This window comes from Anthonomus grandis, chromosome 14 (assembly GCF_022605725.1).
Source record: "Anthonomus grandis grandis chromosome 14, icAntGran1.3, whole genome shotgun sequence".
In the NCBI taxonomy this organism is placed as follows: Eukaryota; Metazoa; Arthropoda; class Insecta; order Coleoptera; family Curculionidae; genus Anthonomus; species Anthonomus grandis.
Window position 1 is genome coordinate 828,378 of NC_065559.1, and position 20,759 is coordinate 849,136.

Sequence of the window (20,759 nt, forward strand, 5' to 3'; positions counted from 1 at the left end):
CTACTGTTGAACCTCGAACATTTGGCAATAACAACGGCAACACCGCAGTCCGTCATGCTGTCTACAACTCCTAATAATCTGTGCCAAACTAACCTAACCTAACTTCCTGCCTCAACCTCAAAATCTACAACTAAACTAAACTTTTCTTATTATAGTAGTCTCTAGGGCTCTCAAAGCCCTTCCTAGCTAATTAGGTAATCGGGGATAATTGAAATCTATGATGCTGTCCTTCATTTATAAAACAAAACAGTTCAAACAATTGTGTGATGTATCTTTAGGTAAGAATGTAAAAGTGTTGTGTAGAAGTGTTGCAGGCGAAACTGCTGTTAACAAACCCAAAGATGCTCTAAAAGAACAAATCGTCGGATACAGGCATGTCTATCCTGAGTTTCTCCCTGATCCCAAGATTGAATTCAGGAACTCTCTCAGGGAGAAACTCGAGAGGGCTGACATGGTCGCTAGACGAACCCAAATTGACATTCCTGAGTTTTATGTTGGTAAGTAGCTTTAGTGTATGCTTAAAAGAATCATTGAAGTGAATTTTTACTGTTAAATGAGCACTTAAATTTATTTAAGCACACTTTTCCTTTATATTTGGTTAATGATTTGTCGTTGGTTCACCTTTATTGATCGAAAATGCCTCAAACAATTTAATTTATTGCTACTAATTATGAAGTGAATTGAGTGAGTGAGCTATTGGGAGTTATTTTAATTTCAGTGCATCTGTTACACAGTTTTTTATTTATTTTTATTTGAAAATACCTACAGAGAGAGGAAATTCTTTAGATTTGGCATCACTGTCTTGTCGACGTTGCCAAATGTTTTCAGTTTGACTTATGGCGGCAAATTTGACGTTTGAAACTGACATAACCTCACAAAAATCTGAAGTTATAAACAATGTATGATTAAGAATATTCATGTTATTTATTGCCTTTTTCGTTGTTAATTTATTGCAAATAAGAAAAAATTGTGCGGCAAAGAGTTCCTAAATATGAAGAAAGCGACTCCGAAAAGTAAAGTGCCTCAAGGATGTATGAAAATATCCAGTTTCTTCACAACAGTTAGACCTAAATCGGACAAATCACTTCATAAACCAGAACAAATTGTAATCATCGATGACGGCGATAACGCTTTTGAAGATTGCACTCAAAGTTTACTTGCCATTCAAAGCAAGAGGAAAGGTGATAACGCAACAACTGGCAATAGCCCTCCGAAGAAAAAAACCCATTTGAAACCCCACCCTTCGGCTAGTGGAATTACGACAAACATTCAACAATCAAGGGACATGCATGTTTCGGGTGCCTCAAACATGCTACCCTCTGTAAGTGGCTCTACACCGATAACAACCAAACCATTGTTAACAGTTAAAACACCCGAGAAGCTTTTTAACCCAGAGTCACTCAAGAGTCTACAGTCGAGCCCCAAGCATTTAACCCCTGAAAAGCAAAATTCAAAAACTAAAGTGGGTTCATCTAAAAAGAAACTAAGCGGGAGCAAAACTCCTAAAAAACTATTTGAGTCTTCCCCAAGCAACTTGAGTGAGTTCAATGTAGAAGTTATCAAGAATTTCTTTAAAATAACGCCTACTAAACGTGAAGTTGAAGACCGCAACAGAGAGGTTCAGCGGGAGAATGAAAAAACCCCAATAAAACATGTTATGCCGCCAACAGTCGCAAGTCCCAGGGTAAAAACAAAGTTGGACTTTGACAGTGGTACCGAATCACTTTGCTGCAAGCAAAACCCAACTGCCAAAGAAAAAGAAAACCATGACAGCAGCAATTTAAGTTTCACATTCGATGATGCTAGTTGGGAGGCAGATTTCATTGATCGTATCGATTATAATTTGGACCTAAGCACTTCACAGCATTGTAAAGTTGTTAGTGTTGTGCAACATGCGACTGAAACAATTATTACTGTGAAGTCCACACAGACTAGTGAACAAGCTTTATGTAGCTTAAAAGGCTTTTGGATGGAGTCAAAAGTTTGTATCGGGGATATTATTAGGATCACTGCGAGTAAAGTAGATGAAAATTGGTTTATTGATAATAATGATGGGTCATTGGTTTTGGAGCCTGACCTCTTGATTTCTTGCACTTCAGTGGTAAACTCTGTTTTTTGTAAAAGACGGTCTGTTTTTAAAGAAAGATTTAGGGGGTTCGACACTGGGAATAAGTTCATGGTACTGGGCAGTATGGTACATGTACTCACCCAAGAGGTCTTAAAAAATAAACTTTACCAATTAAAGCAAATCAACCAACATGCCTTAGATATATTAAGCAGAAGGGAGTGGGTGAAGCAGATCTATGAAAGCGGGGACTCCCTAAAGAGCGTCTCAGAAGAATTCCTGCAATATGTGCCGAAAATAAGCGATTTCGTTAATAAGTACGTTAAAAATGCCTCTTCAAAGAAAGAGATATGTAAAGGCAATTGGCAAGGGGTCATCTCCGAAATCCAGGACATAGAGGACAACATTTGGTGTCCAGAGCTAGGAGTCAAGGGCAAAGTGGACATAAGCGTGCGTCACGAGAAAACCTTAATGCCATTAGAAATAAAAACAGGACGGGCCAGTGTGTCGTTGGAGCACCGAGGGCAAGTTTTACTCTACATAATGATGATGAAGAAGTTGGGTTGTCCAGTTTCCTCCGGTCTACTTTTGTATTTAAAAGAGGGCGTTTTGAGGGAGATACCGCCCTCGGCAGCCGAACAAAGAGACTTGATCATATTGAGAAACGAGCTGGCCTACTATATTTTAAAACAACCCACCTTCCAAGGTAGCGGTGAGGAGGTTTCGTTGAACCCCGGAGAGATTCCCGAAGCGATTAATCATCCTGCTTGCGGGAAATGTCCTTATAGCGGTGTATGCATGGCATATTCAAAGTATCTAAACGAGGACGTTTCGTCAAAGGTTAATTTGAGGAAGGTAAGTGTATAAGAGTTAATTTTTTTACATGCTTAAATGGGTGGTACTAAGTGTTAAGTTATGTCTGCGGACGATGTCAAATTTTTTAGAAGTATTGAATCTTTCAATGATTCTGCACTTTTAGGAGGATCTTCAACCATTTTTTTGAATTGATGTGATTGTTTTTTCAAGGCAGAGAAAACCTTTAAATTTTATTTATTTAATAAATAATCCAATTGTCTCTAAAACAGAAGTTTCAGACTTGGAAATCTTAATTAATTAAAAATTATTATGTGAGGGTCACATCAATGATGTAACAAATGCTTGCTTGGTTCCATTCAAAGGTCTAGTGTCGACTTGTCAATTAATCAATCTTTACTATAGTGTTAATATATTAAAGAAAAACAATTCATAGGCAGTACAAGCTTAAAAACACTAGATATGTTCAGTTTATTAATTAGAGGAATATGGGTATGAATGATGTTTTTCTTTTTCTAATTGGACCAGTTATATAATAATAATAATAATAATAATAATAATAAACGTCTTTTTATTAGGCTCGGCGAAGGGCAGCCAACCTTTTGCTTAACCGAGCATACAAAAATCAAATATTACATAATTACAATATTGCATAAAATATCGGCAAACATCTAACTAAATACATTAAATTCTAAATAATAACAGTCAAATGTATAATTCAGCATTAATTAAAAACTACTATGTTACAATATTAATTTTAAGGGAAAAACAGGTGAAAAAATACTTATAAAGATACCTACTACTTATACGCGAAAAAAATAATAATGCTTCTTAAACAGTTTAGAAGTTTTATTCTTATTTATATTTACCCAGCAAGAAGCCCTTTAGTCGGTTTTAAAACCCGATGAACTGAGATTTTCAAATTTGTTACATATTAAAGTGTTATAGCACTTGGAAGCCAAAAACGAGAAACTGTGCTGAAACATGGCTGTTCGATGCTTTGGCACATTTAAGAGATTATTATGGCGTGTAATCCGATCATGTGTAGAGGATCTGTACGTCATCTGAACCCTTAGATAATCAGGAATACCCGTCATTAATATTCTATAGAGAAAACATGCAAAATGAAGAGTTTCGCAGTCCTGAATATTTAGCCATTTTAATTCTGGCAACTTGTATCTTACATGATCTCTTGCTCTCAAATTATAGATAAAGCGAATACAAGAATTTTGAATGCGTTGTAATCACTTTTTTGATATTAAGTCAAGTGAAGGTCCATATACAAAGTTACAGTAGGTAGTATGCGAGAGTACCAAGGACTCACACAAAGTCTTTTTAAGATGAGTACCAAGAACGCTTTTGCTCTTGTATAAATTGCGTATAATGACATATAAGACCTTTGCACTACTTTTGCCACCTGTGATCGAAATTTAAGACCAGAATCCATTATTACACCGAGGTTATTAGATTCGTGTACTGTTGGAATAATGCTCTGGGAAATCTGGACTACCAAACTTTCTGCTGCCCATTTGTGATTAGGACCAAAGTATATAACAGCTGATTTAGAAGGATTGAGCTTTAAACCGTTATTTTCTGAATAATTTGCCACTCTTTCCAGGTATTGATTCAGTTGACTGATGGCCGCATGACTCTCAGATTTAGAAAAACTCTTAGAGATTTGGGTATCGTCAGCATATCGATTGCCAGAGCAGTCATCGCCAATCACAGAGTCTAAATCAGCGGTAAAAATGACAAATAATAGGGGTCCAAGAATAGACCCTTGTGGCACACCCTTAGTAAGCAATTTAAGATCAGATCCCACTCCATCAATCTTTACAAACTGAGACCGTCCCATTAAATAACTTTTAAAGAATTCAACGGTTTCGGGAGAAAAACCAAAAGACCTCAGTTTGGCACATAATAGTCTGTGATCAAGCGTGTCGAAAGCCTTGCTATAGTCAAGAAGAACAAGCGCTGTAGTCTCACCCCTATCCGCAGCCTTAAAAATGTCGTCCATCACTTTCAGTAGAATTGAAGCTGTACTGTACCCTTTACGGAATCCCGATTGTGTAGAGCTAAATAAAGAGTGTTTGTTGAAATGTGCAGACACTTGGAGTAGTAAAATTAGTAAATTAATTCTAGAATTAATTTACTAATTTTTCTAGAATTTTTGAAAAGACACACAACAAACTAATAGGTCGTAAATCAGAAAAACTCTCTACATTTTTGTTTTTAGGCAAGGGAAGAACTACAGATATTTTCCACTTGGGAGGAAACACACCATGTTTAATGATTTCATTAAAAATATGAGTAAAAATCGGTACAATTACAGGACAGCAGAGTTTAATCATGTCAGGTGATATGTTATCAAAACCGCAGGCGTTTGACTTTAGGCTAGATACAGCACGTAACACATCTGTCTCAGTAAAAGGCGAAAATTGGAAAACATTGTTTGTTCGGCTTTCCTGGCCACTAGCAGTAGAATTATTATTCACATTTAGCGTTAAAGCACTTACAGAATCTATAAAGAAATTATTAATCTCATTGGGCTTTTTTAGGTGGTGAGGTACATTAATATTGTTTTTAGTTTTATTGTATATATTTAGCTCATTTAGAGCTTTCCACGTTTCCCTGGAGATTTAGGTCTGGTTGCACGCGCTTTTTGAAGAGGAGCATGAATATTGAATAAGTCTAACATATTATTGGTCAACAGCTCGACTTTCCCATCTATACAATTTGTGTCAAAAATTCTTCCCCAATCTGTGTTGACTAAATCAGCATTGAAAGCCTCAAGATTAAAATATTTAAAACTTCTAAATTCGACTAGTTTGGGTGTTCTACGAGACGCTTTGCATTTAAGTTTGCAATAAATAAGTTGGTGATCAGTAATTTCGTGCATGTCATAGTGAATAACATCACCGCACAACAAATCGACATTCGAGGTAATTATATAATCAATCAGGCTAAAATTATTTCCGCAACAACGCGTTGGATTTTTAACTACTTGGTACAGTGAAAAAGAATTTAAAAAATTGTCAATGAGTTCAGAAGACCTGTTGCATAAATTAAGATTTACATTCATATCACCCATACATACTATTTCATCACACAAGGAAACAATTGTCGAGACAGATGTCTCTAAAGCTTCAATACTATTTAACCCTGGAATGCTATTGTACGTAATATTTACGTGCGGACAGCACTGTTTAGCGTGCCACTACAATTTTATTACCTTCTCCCACTTTAGCGCTCAGTAGTGCTTTGATCGGTCTATTAGGAGTATGACACACCTGAACTAGTTTGATCTGTGTATTTACAGTATTGGTTGAAGCCGAATTTCTAAAAGCCGACACGTATTTCTTACGTAGCAATAGTATTTAACCGTATTTTATTTAGGACGTAATTTTGACATGGTAATAGTGATAAGCAGTATTAGATTACCAAAAAATATCTCAAAAAAGTTTAACAGATGTAAGTGGTTAGGTAGTGATTCTGACAATAGCGTAGCCGATCCTAATTTTGCTCCTGGTAAGAACGACATTGAGGAAACCGGTACTTTTCAAATTTCTAAAAGACGCAAAACTCTAATATTGTTCAAGCAAGGTTGTCTACCCCAAGTACTTCGGTAAGTTTGTTTTTTGCTTTTTAATATATATACACATATATTGTAATGCCTATTTTAGGATAATCTAGTAACGCCTGATGAAGTTAATCACTCTAGACTGCATAGTTGATTCACATGTTAAAAATTTACTAGGCAAAAATGGTTGTATGTGGAAAACTTAACCTAAAAAGAGAGGAAAAATACCATCTATAAATATTGATCATGTGAGACCAGATCCAACACAAGAGGCTAAGGAATTGCTACAACCAGTTACACACTTTCAGTGATTTTTCCTTGATACACTTTTAAACAAAGTCTTATTTTATACAAATCAGGAAATTATAAGACAAAATAAAAATTATAAAGTGGCATCACAAACTGTATCTGAAACAAATCTGGTGGAACTTAAATCGCTTTGGAGTCCATACATACTTTCTGCTGCTTTAAAAGACAACCACTTATCAACAAAAGTTGGCTTTAATAAAACTTTTTCAAGCAAGGGACGCTTTGAATTTCTGACTGCGTAAAAGAAGTTACAAACGAGGCACATACAATTAGTAGGGTTTAGAGGAAAATGTCCTTTCAGGATGTACATTTCAAATAAATTGTCAAAGTATGGTCTAAAAATTGTAATGCTTTGTGATGAGGCAACGAAATATTTAATCAACGCCTCACCATATCTGGTTAAATCAACAAATACATATGGTAAACCATTAGTTGAATTTTTTTGTGGAGCAGCTTACGAAGCCTATTCATTGAACTACAGAAACGTACCATGGATATATGGTTTACGTCTGTGCCATTAGTAGATCGGTTTATAGCAAAGCCATTTAGTCTTACGGTAGTAGGCACTATTCGAAAGAATAAAACCCATCTGCCACTACAAATAATAAAGAAAATAAAAATGAACGACAAGTTGGAACTACAATTTTTGTATATAGTCACAAAACTACTTTAGTTTCATATAAAGCAAAGCAAAATAAAACAGTAAATCTTATTTCCAGAATGCACACCACTATTGGAAAAATTAAACCTGATTTAAAAAAGCCATATATTATAGAAACTTACAACTCAACTAAAGGGTCAGTTGATACCTTTGAATAAATGTGCCAAAATATGTTATACTAACCGTAAAACTAGACGATGACCTTTGAGTTTTTGTTTTTATAACATTAATTAACATGGCATGTATTAACTCGTATGTAATATATTTTCAGAATATTATTTGGCAAGGGGGAAAAACCATTATGTAGACAAACTTATATATGACTGAACAAGAAAAATATATAGAACCTATTGCAGAGGATAACCAAAGAGAAAAAATTGTTTAACTTGTCCTTCAACTAATTATCTACTGTCCTAAATGCAAAAAACCGATTTGTGAGGAGCTTCAAATTAAAATATGTCAGTAATGTTTTTAGTTTTTTTCTACCTTTTTTATCCACGTTTATAAATTTTATGTTCAATATATATTTATAAAAACAGTATTTTTTCAAGTCTTTTATTTTCTGCTAGGCTATCCTTTTAAGAGTTTAATGTTTCAAGTATTTTAATATATACGTAAATTTTACGTAGCAATAGTATTAGCAGCCCATGAATTAGCGATAGTATTCCAGGGTTAATAGGTTGCTATTAGGCGGACGGTAAAAATTGCCCAGCCCAACACGCAGCCCACAAATACGCAGTATCAACCAAATTTGCTCAAAAAACTCAACTTCTTCACCAGTGTCTACTGTATTAACAGAAATATCGTCTCGTACGTACACACCTACTCCCCCTCCACGAGTATTACGGTCTTGCCGGTAGAACCTAAAACCATCTATAACCAAGTCGCCGTCGCGTATGTTAGTACCCAGCCAAGTTTCTGAAATTCCCAAAATATCTAACTCTAAATTAATAATTAAATCCGAGACAGCGTTCTTGCTGGGCAAAAGTGATCGAATATTTACATGACCTACCTTGAGATTTTTTATGTTAGCCATTGTTACCTATATAATATAATAAATTCCTTAAATTTATACTAATAAAACAAACTATAACTTATACTATTTGTAACCAAACAAATAAAAATATTTATAACTTAAACATACCAAGATATTTATTAAATAAAGAATTTGGCGTCAAATACCTTAGGATTCCGAAGTAAGTCCGTTGAGAAAATTCTCGTTCTTTATTAACAGCGCATTATCTCCATCGTTCTTGCGAGCCAACACCTTACCATTGCGATGCCATACATATTTAAAACCCATATCTTTCAGGATTTTGGCTTTTTTAAAAAGGTTATATGTTTCCTTGGTCAACTCTTCATCTAAATAAATTGGCGCCTCTGATAAACCCATACCACAAATTCTTGGTGTCATCTTGCCTTTTTTAGACCGAGCAGTTAAAATGCGATATTTAAGATTAATATCCTTTAAGGTAACAGATATTCTAGTGCCATTTTTGGTGTCAAACTGGTGAATTTTTACAAAGTCCTCGGGCGTAGCAGTAACATCCATCGAAGAAAGTAGCTTAATAATATCATTTGCGGCCACCTTTGTACCATTATTCTCATTGAGAGGAAAACCAGAAATACATATATTTTGTTGGATTTTTTTTGTGTGTTCCATGTCCAAGGCCCTTTTTAGTTTCTCAACTCGATGCTTTAATGCTTGATTATCTTTTGATATTTCCGAAAACATCCCAGACATGAATGGGAATGTATGAGAATGTATGAGAAAAACACTATATCCAGATGACCCCATCGGCACATTCGCGGATCCCAGTTTGGCAAGAGAGTCCGCTTCCTCATTACCTGCATGGCCTGCGTTATCCAGACGAGCTGGACCCTGCAGCCAACCTGTACCATTTTTTTCAGGACTCCAAAACTCAAAAATATGTTATTCGATGCAGTTCAAACCCTTAATTGTGTACCTTCATTAAATGTATTGGAATGCCTTATGTTTGTTTATGAAAATACAGAGCAATTTACATTTGGAAACTCCTTTAGCAGGCAAAGACATATCCTAGGCATCAATCTACCTTGTTTCAAAAAAAAACGTCAAGAAAATTGAAAAATGTAATAAGGCCCTGTTAATGGAAAAGGCATATGACCCTACAAGAATTCCTGGACGACGCATTCAATTAATATTTAGCCTGTCTTTATAGTTTCTAAATTTTTATAATATAATTACTGCAGTCACATGGCTTAAACGGTACAACATTATTTGAACCGTCTAAGCCATTAAAATAGTCAATAAAAGCAATGTCATTCACATAAAATGTAGGCACCTTAAGGACCCTTAACAATCCATTTTTCTTGTTACTAAAGGACATTTAGTACCACCCACATTCTTCAATAACTCAATAAAAATTATCCCTCATTTTTAGGCATATGATGAGGTAAGTGCATCCATAACTGCTGCCCACATAGACTATTTTATGCACTGGAATGCCCTGCTGTCCCTAGAAACCCCTGAACGTGCGGCAACAAAAGATCTCCGAGACATTTTCACTTTAACACCGGAGGAACGTCATGCAAAAGGAAAATGCCTTATTAACCTCAAAGTCAAAGAACTCATCGAGGATAACAGCGGAGTTTGCTTCACCACGTTCCATTCTTCACTGACCGGTAACTTCTTGCTAAGCGGATTAACAGAAAACGCTTATTTAGTCGTGAGCGTTAAAAATCGGCCCGCAATAGCTTCGGGGATAGTAACCGACATAACCATGGACCAAATAACCCTGTCTCTGGACAGAAACGTTCAGAAAAAGTATCCGGAGGAGCTCTTCTTCTTGGACTCATACGACTCAAGTGCATTTCTCACGTACAACTTATCAAGTTTGTCCTTAATATTGGAACCGGACGAAAAAGCGCATCAATTAAGACGAATTATCGTTGACAAACAACCGGCGAGTTTTCAAACGAAACTGCCGATGTCCCTGCTGCAAAAAGCGAAACCGATCCTAAAAAGGCTGAACAAAGTGCAACAGAGGGCGGTTCTAAAAGCGATCGCCGCAAACGAGTATTTCTTAATCAAGGGCATGCCTGGAACCGGTAAAACCGCCACGATAGTCGCCCTAATTCAACTTTTAGTGGAAATAGGTAAATCCGTCCTTATAACCAGTCACACCCATTCGGCAGTGGACACTGTGTGCCTGAAACTCATCAGTTTTGGAGTGAAGTTTATGAGGTTAGGCAGCGAGGCCAAAATGAACCCGGATATTCGAGCATATTCTGAGTATTATCTCACTAAAGATTGCCACAGTCCAGAAGCTTTAGAAACAGTATATAATAGTGTGCAAGTGTTCGCTGTCACCTGTTTAGGTTCAGGCAATATGGTTTTATCGAAAAGGGTCTTGGATGTTTGTATAGTGGATGAAAGTACTCAGGTGGTGCAGTGCTCGGTAATTAGACCCTTGTATGCGGCAAAAACATTCGTGCTACTAGGGGACCCTGACCAACTACCCGCGACAATTAAAAACAAAACTGCCATAGAAAAAGGAATGTCCGAGAGCTTGTTTGAGAGACTCGACTCTGATGAAGCGAGGATCTCTTTGAATTTAAACTACCGCATGAATAAGTCCATTACTAAACTGGCTAACGTGCTCACTTATAAGGGAGAACTGGAAATTGGCTCTGAAAGAGTTGCCGAGGCCACCATGGACATCCCAAAGCGGGAACTTCTACTGGAAACTTATAAAGAAGACACTTGGCTTATTAAAGCTTTGGATGCAAAAATGGAGAACGCCGTGCAGTTCGTCGATACTGGACCCACATGGGACCTAAACAAATCCGTTCCATGGGCAGACAATAAGTTCGATTCAAACGAAATGATTTCTTGTGCCAACATTTATGAGGCTGCCATAGTATATCGACTAGTAAAAGCCCTTATTACTGAAGGGGCAGTGCCTCCCAGTCACATCGGGGTGATTGCAACTTATAGGATCCAAGTGGCTCTACTAACTCAGTTGCTCGAATCAACCGAGGTGTGTGTGAACACTGTAGATCAGTATCAAGGCAAAGATTGCAATATAATTATTTATTCTTGCTCGAAATCCAGAGATTTAAAGAGGGAGTGGGTTAACAAGTTCGATTTGACCGAGGATAAACGGAGGCTTAATGTAGCCATTACTAGGGCGAAGCATAAGTTAATTATCGTGGGAGATTTGACTACTTTAGGGAACTATTCTACTTTTAAGAGGATTAAAAACGAGTTGGAATCTAATGCGATCAAACTATTGGAATGTGACGGTTTTAGTTGGGATGAAATTTTAAGGATCAGTTAATGAATCTCTATACAGTTCGGTTATTATTAAGTCATTAATCTGTTTTTATTATAGATAAGAGGGACACTTGTTTTTACACCAATGTTTTTGAATAAAATGTATTTATATTTGAGACTGCTGCTTATTTTTTACTCTTATTATTTGAGTTACCTCAGTAGGTGCGTTTTCCGATGAACAATTTCATATATGAACCATTTTTGTACATCAAATACTTCCTGAGATTGACCCAGTTTTGCATGCCAAGACCCTAAAAAAAATTTTTCATTATTCTTGGACACTTTGTCACATAACTTCTAAACTATTTAACATATTTATGTAATTCTTTTATAGTATAATAGTGAATATTCTCTAGTTTAATTCTATGTAAAAAAATTAATCGTCAGTAAAAAATTTACTTAGCTACAGCATCTTTGGCTTCATGGTAATTCAGTCACAACATTTGCATCCGTTGAGACTTAAAAACTATTCGAGATACCTCAATAGAGTTTATACTCACAGTAAGGACGTTTTCTAAAGAACAATTTCATATATAAACCATTTTTGTAGGTTTAGTACTTCCTAAGCTAGAACCAGTTTTGTATGGCAAGATTCAATGCTCACCAAATTTGGAATTTTTAGAACCAATTTAAAATTTTGCAGTTTTTCATTGCTCTTGGAGCTTTCGTCATATAATCTTTTAATTATTTGACAAATTTATGTAAAAAATTACCTCAAGTGCCTGGAATAGGCTCAAAATGTCATTATTTAAACTTCGTGACTAGAGTTTAAACATTAAACTTAGTAGAGGTTTAAAGAGATTGTGCTAATACCTTAATATTAACACGCCACTACGAAAGGACTGACATAAGGCTAGTAAATAAAATTTCCATCAAATTTTCTCCTAAATATCTTATATTAAATATAAAAACGGTAATTTTCTTTAAACAACTAAAAACCTAAAACTTATTACTAAGTGAACACACTCATTCCAGCAAGCACTCGAATAAAAATAAATTTTAAATTTAATTAAACACCAAGACAAAAGTAATTAACTAAATTAAACCCTTTGGCCTTAATACAAATAACGTAACAAAATTATTATTGTTTAAAATAAAACACACAAGTGAAAATTACAAAGGTACCTTGTTTCTATGTGAAGACACAGAAAAACAAAATCCAATACACTGCTGCTTCCACACTATACGCTTCCACAAAATGTTCAATAGTCTTGTCCTCGGTTCAGTAACAGCCTCCTCACTAGTTATTAAAACTGTTCATGGAAAATGTTATAAATGTTGACTTTTCTGTTCACAACTTTATATTCTTACGAAGCGCCCACAAAATAATATGCTTTAACTTAAAGGCAATTTAATAGCTAGTTTACAACGCTTTTAACTGCAACGCTCAATTTTGCAACATAAATTTGCTTTTTATTTAAATTATTAAATACAGGAAACAGGACAGGAAAGGTTTTATACCATTTCCGTCAAAAGACACAAACTGTTTACTAACTCTTTAAGAAGATCAACTTATGTGAAACAAAATTAACATCGACTTCGATGTTTTGGGTTTTTGATTTTACGTCGCTGGCTGGACGGAGCAGAGATCTTGCCTGGTTTGCATTTATCGTCATACTGGGTGTGGTGCGGGGTAAATTTCGTGTCGCCGCGGCTTGATCGGGGCAAGACAGACCCAGACACCAATTCCAGGTATCGGAGAGTTTTTGTAAACTGTAGTTATTATTTGAGACAAATTTAATTTGTCTGTGTTGAGAAATTGATTTCGCAACAGTCATTAACTATTTGGAATAAACACAAAACAGCTGTCAAGAGCTTAAAAAAGGAAAAACTGACATCAACTGCCTGGAAAATGGTCAAGATTTAATCCATTTCATGAAATATGAACGAAATAGCTCCCAAAACTGTAAGCAAAGAAAAAATTAACTACTACTGCCTTGAAAAAAGTCAAAAAGGTGTTTGCGGTCACCTGTTTAGGTTCAGTTAATATGGTTTTATCCAAAAGGGTCTTGGATGTTTGTATAGTGGATGAAAGTACTCAGGTGGTGCAATGCTCGGTTATTAGACCCTTGTATGCGGCAAAAACATTCGTGCTACTGGGGGATCCTGACCAACTACCTGCGACAATTAAAAACAAAACTGCCATAGAAAAAGGGATGGCCGAGAGCTTGTTTGAGAGACTCGACTCTGATGAAGCGAGGATCTCTTTGAATTTAAACTACCGCATGAATAAGTCCATTACTAAACTAGCTAACGTGCTCACTTATAAGGGAGAACTGGAAATTGGCTCTGAAAGAGTTGCCGAGGCCACCATGGACATCCCAAAGCGGGAACTTCTACTGGAAACTTATAAAACAGACACTTGGCTTATTAAAGCTTTAGATGCAAAAATGGAGAACGCCGTGCAGTTCGTCGATACTGGACCCACATGGGACCTAAACAAATCCGTTCCATGGGCAGACAATAAGTTCGATTCAAACGAAATGATTTCTTGTGCCAACATTTATGAGGCTGCCATAGTATATCGGCTAGTAAAAGCCCTTATTATTGAAGGGGCAGTGCCTCCCAGTCACATTGGGGTTATTGCAACCTATAGGATCCAAGTGGCTCTACTAACTCAGTTGCTTGAATCAACCGAGGTGTGTGTGAACACTGTAGATCAGTATCAAGGCAAAGATTGCAATATCATTATTTATTCTTGCTCGAAATCCAGAGATTTAAAGAGGGAGTGGGTTAACAAGTTCGATTTAACGGAGGATAAACGGAGGCTTAATGTCGCCATTACTAGGGCGAAGCATAAGTTAATTATCGTGGGAGATTTGGCTACTTTAGGGAACTATTCTACTTTTAAGAGGATTAAAAACGAGTTGGAATCTAATGCGATCAAACTATTGGATTGTGACGGTTTTAGTTGGGATGAAATTTTAAGGATCAGTTAATGAATCTCTATACAATTTGGTTTATCATGTTTTTATTATAGATAAGAGGGACACTTGTTTTTACACCAATGTTTTTGAATAAAATGTATTTATATTTAAGACTACTGCTTATTTATTATTATTATTACTTGAGTTACCTCAATGGGGTTTATACTCAAAGTAGGTGCGTTTTCCGATGAACAATTTCATATATGAACCATTTTTGTAGGTCAAATACTTCCCGAGATTGACCCAGTTTTGCATGCCAAGACCCTAACAAAATTTTTTCATTATTCTTGGACACTTTGTCACATAACTTCTAAACTATTTGGCATATTTATGTAATTCTTTCGCTATATAATAGTGAACATTCTCTAGTTTAATTCTATGTAAAAAAATTAATCGTGAGTAAAAAATTTTCTTAGCTAAAGCAATTTTGGCTTCATGGTAATTCAGTCACAACATTTGCATCGATTGAGAATTGAAAACTATTCGAGATACCTCAATGGAGTTTATACTCACAGAAAGGACGTTTTCTAAAGAACAATTTCATATATGAACCGTTTTTGTAGGTTTAGTACTTCCTGAGATAGAACCAGTTTTGTATGGCAAGATCCAATGCTCACCAAATTTCAGGTTTTTAGAACCAGTTTAAAATTTTGCACTTTTTCATTACTTCTACATATTTTGTCACATAACTTCGAAACTATTTAAGATATTTAAGTAATTCTTTTAGTACATAATAGTGGACATTCAGTAGTTTAATTACATGTAAAAAAGTAAGTTCTAAGTGAAAAATTTACTTAGTTAGAAGACTTTTGGTTTCATGGCAATTTGGTGATAAAATTTTAAAGTTTTTTAGAGATCACTTGAAAACTGTTAAAGGCATTTCAATTGAGTTTTTACTCAAGGCAAAGAAATTTTTTAACGAACAATTTTATATATGAAGCTTTTTTGTAGGGTTAGTACTTCCTAAGATAGAACCAGTTTTGTATGGCAAGATCCAATGCTCACCAAATTTAAGGTTTTTAGAACTAATTTAAAATTTAGCAGTTTTTCATTGCTCCTGAAGCTTTTGTCATATAATTTTTTAATTATTTGACAAATTTATGTGAAAAATTACCTTAAGTGTCTGAAATAGGCTCAACATTTCATTAACCATTTGGAATAAACACAAAACAGCTGTCAAGAGTTTAAAAAAGGAAAAACTGACGTCAACTGCCTGGAAAATGGTCAAGATTTAATCCATTTCATGAAATATGAACGAAATAGCTCCCAAAACTGTAAGCAAAGAAAAAATTAACTACTACTGCCTTGAAAAAAGTCAAAAAGGTGTTTACTGTAACCTGTTTAGGTTCAGGCAATATGGTTTTATCGAAAAGGGTCTTGGATGTTTGTATAGTGGATGAAAGTACTCAGGTGGTGCAATGCTCGGTTATTAGACCCTTGTATGCGGCAAAAACATTCGTGCTACTGGGGGATCCTGACCAACTACCTGCGACAATTAAAAACAAAACTGCCATAGAAAAAGGAATGTCCGAGAGCTTGTTTGAGAGACTCGACTCTGATGAAGCGAGGATCTCTTTGAATTTAAACTACCGCATGAATAGGTCCATTACTAAGCTGGCTAACGTGCTCACTTATAAGGGAGAACTGGAAATTGGCTCTGAAAGAGTTGCCGAGGCCACCATGGACATCCCAAAGCGGGAACTTCTACTGGAAACTTATAAAAAAGACACTTGGCTTATTAAAGCTTTAGATGCAAAAATGGAGAACGCCGTGCAGTTCGTCGATACTGGACCCACATGGGACCTAAACAAATCCGTTCCGTGGGCAGACAATAAGTTCGATTCAAACGAAATGATTTCTTGTGCCAACATTTATGAGGCTGCCATAGTATATCGGCTAGTAAAAGCCCTTATTATTGAAGGGGCAGTGCCTCCCAGTCACATTGGGGTTATTGCAACCTATAGGATCCAAGTGGCTCTACTAACTCAGTTGCTTGAATCAACCGAGGTGTGTGTGAACACTGTAGATCAGTATCAAGGCAAAGATTGCAATATCATTATTTATTCTTGCTCGAAATCCAGAGATTTAAAGAGGGAGTGGGTTAACAAGTTCGATTTAACGGAGGATAAACGGAGGCTTAATGTCGCCATTACTAGGGCGAAGCATAAGTTAATTATCGTGGGAGATTTGGCTACTTTAGGGAACTATTCTACTTTTAAGAGGATTAAAAACGAGTTGGAATCTAATGCGATCAAACTATTGGAATGTGACGGTTTTAGTTGGGATGAAATTTTAAGGATTAGTTAATGAATCTCTATACAGTTCGGTTATTATTAAGTCATTAATATGTTTTTATTATAGATAAGAGGGACACTTGTTTTTACACCAATGTGTTTGAATAAAATGTATTTATATTTGAGACTGCTGTTTATTTTTTACTCTTATTATTTGAGTTACCTCAATGGGGTTTATATTCAAAGTAGGTGCGTTTTCCGATGAACAATTTCATATATGAACCATTTTTGTACATCAAATACTTCCTGAGATTGACCCAGTTTTGCATGCCAAGACCCTAAAAAAAATTTTTCATTATTCTTGGACACTTTGTCACATAACTTCTAAACTATTTGACATATTTATGTAATTTTTTTACAGTATAATAGTGAATATTCTTTAATTCTATGTAAAACAATTAATCGTGAGTGAAAAATTTACTTAGCTAAAGCATCTTTGGCTTCATGGTAATTCAGTCACAACATTTGCATCGATCGAGACTTGAAAACTATTTGAGATACCTCAATGGAGTTTATACTCACAAAAAGGACGTTTTCTAAAGAACAATTTCATATATGAACCATTTTTGTAGGTTTAGTACTTCCTGAGATAGAACCAGTTTTGTATGCCAAGATCCAATGCTCACAAAATTTAAGGTTTTTAGAACCAATTTAAAATTTTGCACTTTTTCATTACTTCTACACATTTTGTCACACAACTTCGAAACTATTTAAGATATTTAAGTAATTCTTTTAGTACATAATAGTGGACATTCAGTAGCTTAATTCTATGTAAAAAAGTTAGTCCTGAGTAAAAAATTAACCTAGTTAGAGCAATTTTAGTTCCATGTCAGTTTGGACACTAAATATTCAAGTTTTTTTAAGGATCACTTAATAAACTTTTTGAGGTACCTCAATGGGTTTTATACTCAAAGCATGGGTGTTTTCTAGCGAACATTCTCATATATAAACCATTTTTGTGGCTCTAATATTTCCTGACATTGAACCAGTTTTGCATGCCCTCACCAGAAAATTTCATTATTCTTGGACACTTTTCCATATAACTTCTAAACTATTTGAGATATTTATGTAATTCTTTCATAATGTAATAGTGGACATTCAGTATTTTAATTCTATGTAAAAAAGTTAATCCTAAGTGAAAAATTAACTTAATTACAGCAATTTTGGTTTCAAAGCAATTCGATCACAAAAGTTTGTTTAGGGATCATTTATCAAATATTCGAGGTACTTCAATGGGGTTTGCACTCAAAGTAGAGGCGTTTCCTTAGGAACATTTTCCTATATGAACCATTTTTGTGACCCTAATACTTCCTGAAATATAACCAATTTTGCACACCAAGTCCTAATGCTCGGTAAATGTGAGATTTCAGAATCACTTTTTAGACTGCATTTTTTCATTATACTTTGACATTTTTCTTTATAACTTCTACAATTTTTTACATATTCGTCTAATTCTTTTACAATATAATGGTGGACATTCGGTAGTTTAATTTTATGTAAAAAAGTTAGTCCTGAGTAAAAAATTGAATTAATTAGAGCAGTTTTGGTTTTAAAGCAATTCGGTCACAAAAGTTTGTTTAGGAATCATTTGAAAACTATTTGAGGTACCTCAATGGAGTTTTTACTCAAAGTAAAGGCGTTTCCTAAGGAACACTATCATATACGAACTATTTTTATAGGTCTAATACTTCCTGAGATATAACCAGTTTTATAGGGCAAGTCCCAATGCTTACCAGATTTGGGGTTGAGGGCATTTTTTCATTACTCTTGGACACTTTGTCACATAACTTCTAAACTATTTGATATATCTATATAATTCTTTCACAATACAATAGTGGACATTCAGTAGTTTAATTATATGTAAAAAGGTTAATCATAAGTCAACAATTAATTCAGCCAGAGCAATTTTGGTAAGAAAATTTTCAGGTTTTCTAGGGATCACTTTAGGACGAGTTTTTTACTTTAGGACGTTTTCCAACAAACAACTTCTTAGATTCAGAATCATAAGCAAATTAACCTTCATTTTACAGACTATTTAGGAGCAAAATTTAATAGCTTAATTCCCTCTGATATTAAGAATCTAAAAAGTCAGAAAGTGTCCAATGGGAAGGTCAAGAATTAGATTCATACATAAGTATGAAGTGACTTTGTAAACTAATTTCTTGGATATAAATTGCTCAAATATGAATCTGTACAAATCATTTTGTTTATTTACTGTGCAATGGAGGCATCATTAACAATTTGTAAAATATATTAAATTATCTTTTTTTATATTCAATTTATTTATGTAGCATTTTTGCTGAAAACAGATTAATATTTTAGGTTCAATTTTGGCAGTAACGTCTTCAGACCCCCACACCCCCGGCAAAACCCACCGATTCGTCGGAATATGCATAAAACGCGAAGGATGCGGCCTCCGAGCCACTTTTATCTTAAGAAACATCATAGACCATCAGGTTAATTGATATTCACTTACATAATATTAAATTAATAATAACAATAACTTGAAGGGAATCGAAATAATGTACGAAATGTACGACCCGACGTTACACAAAGTGGAAGTTCTCAAGTTGGAAAAGAGACTGGACGACGAACTGTTGTACCTTAGGGACGCCCTGCCCGAATATTGCACCTTCGATGTCAATATGGACCCAGAGATTTTACCGGAAGGTACATTTTATACAATTTTAATATAATAAAGTTCCAAATGGGTTCCTTAGGTGCGGCCGTACCAATAAACCAGACCAAAGTGAAACTGAAACCGAGGCCGTGGTTGGAAAGGTGGGAACGGAAGGACCTTAAAGGGGTTCAGGACCTGGGGCTACCCGAAAAGTTCTACAAGCGGGCGAAGGAGCTGGAAAAACCGTGGGAGAAGTACGATTTAATGAAGGAGTACATGTAAGTATATGGCACCTTAATATCAGCGGTTTTGCTTCGATTAATTTTATTTTTAGGAGAACTATCCCGGAAGAAGAGCAGCTACAGATTTACAGTGAGGTGCAATCGGAACTGCACAAGTTAGAGTCGCAACGTAAGAAGTTGAAGAGGAAACGGGTGTTCGTTAAACCGAGCAAATTGGCTTGATTAATTTGATTAAATTAAAATTGATTTTAATAAGTTGTTATTTAGTTTCATTTTTGCCAATACTACAAGACTCCATACATATTAATTACATGTAAAACAGTTAGTTAAAATCAAGTTAACTAGAGCAATTTTGGTTTCATGGTAATTTGGTCACTTCATTTTAAAGTTTTTTAGGGCTCGTTTGAAAAGTATTCGAAGCACTTTAAGCCTTTCGCGTCGATTGTCCATCAAAATACATTGACTTGTCCCATCAAAAATTCGGTTTTGAAAATGCGACTTTTTTTGTTTGTTAAACTTTAGTGTCTTTTAATTTATTTCTTTATTAGTACCTACCGCAATGACAAAAATAGCTTAAGTTTATTTTTTTTTTAACCTAAGTATAGTGTGGGCTATATATGTCCCAGCCGTATATTTGTTTGGGTTTTATATGTCCCAATAGTAAAATAAACCAAGATCAAGAAAATCATATTATTTATTTTTTTCAAAGAAATACAACATAAGGAGTGATAAGATGAGAAACATTCTTTACATAGTGGTACGTCACAGACGGAGCATAACATGACCGTCCTTTTTTCTACTTTTTGCTGGGCACAACGACGGCATCTTCTTTTGATTTTTGAAAGGATAGGTAGAAGGTCTCCAACATTAATCATATTTTTAGAGGACCACACTATCCTACCAAATGATCTATCCATCTTGCGAATTAAA

General features: G+C 35.2%; 2 protein-coding genes across 6 annotated transcripts; both read left to right on the plus strand.

Annotated features, from left to right (window-relative positions):
* Positions 1-75: 75 nt before the first annotated feature.
* LOC126744404 (39S ribosomal protein L19, mitochondrial) lies at positions 76-20,087 on the plus strand. Its single transcript, XM_050451788.1, has 5 exons — positions 76-497; positions 19,290-19,423; positions 19,478-19,637; positions 19,688-19,865; positions 19,922-20,087. Exons 1-5 carry the CDS (start codon positions 218-220, stop codon positions 20,049-20,051), a joined length of 882 nt encoding a protein of 293 aa, XP_050307745.1. The 5' UTR covers positions 76-217; the 3' UTR covers positions 20,052-20,087.
* Positions 858-17,333, plus strand: LOC126744401 (DNA replication ATP-dependent helicase/nuclease DNA2). 5 transcript variants are annotated; one of them, XM_050451785.1, is made up of 4 exons: positions 858-2,920; positions 9,852-10,853; positions 13,789-13,979; positions 16,275-17,333. In XM_050451785.1, the coding sequence occupies exons 1-4, from the start codon at positions 992-994 to the stop codon at positions 16,978-16,980; spliced, it is 3,828 nt and encodes a 1,275-aa protein (XP_050307742.1). In that variant the 5' UTR covers positions 858-991; the 3' UTR covers positions 16,981-17,333. The 5 variants fall into 5 exon arrangements, with proteins under 5 accessions (XP_050307742.1, XP_050307743.1, XP_050307740.1 ...); XM_050451786.1 differs by lacking the exon at positions 13,789-13,979 and having other exon boundaries at positions 9,852-10,780; positions 16,011-17,333; XM_050451783.1 differs by lacking the exon at positions 13,789-13,979 and having other exon boundaries at positions 859-2,920; positions 9,852-11,044; positions 16,275-17,286.
* Positions 20,088-20,759: the final 672 nt, after the last annotated feature.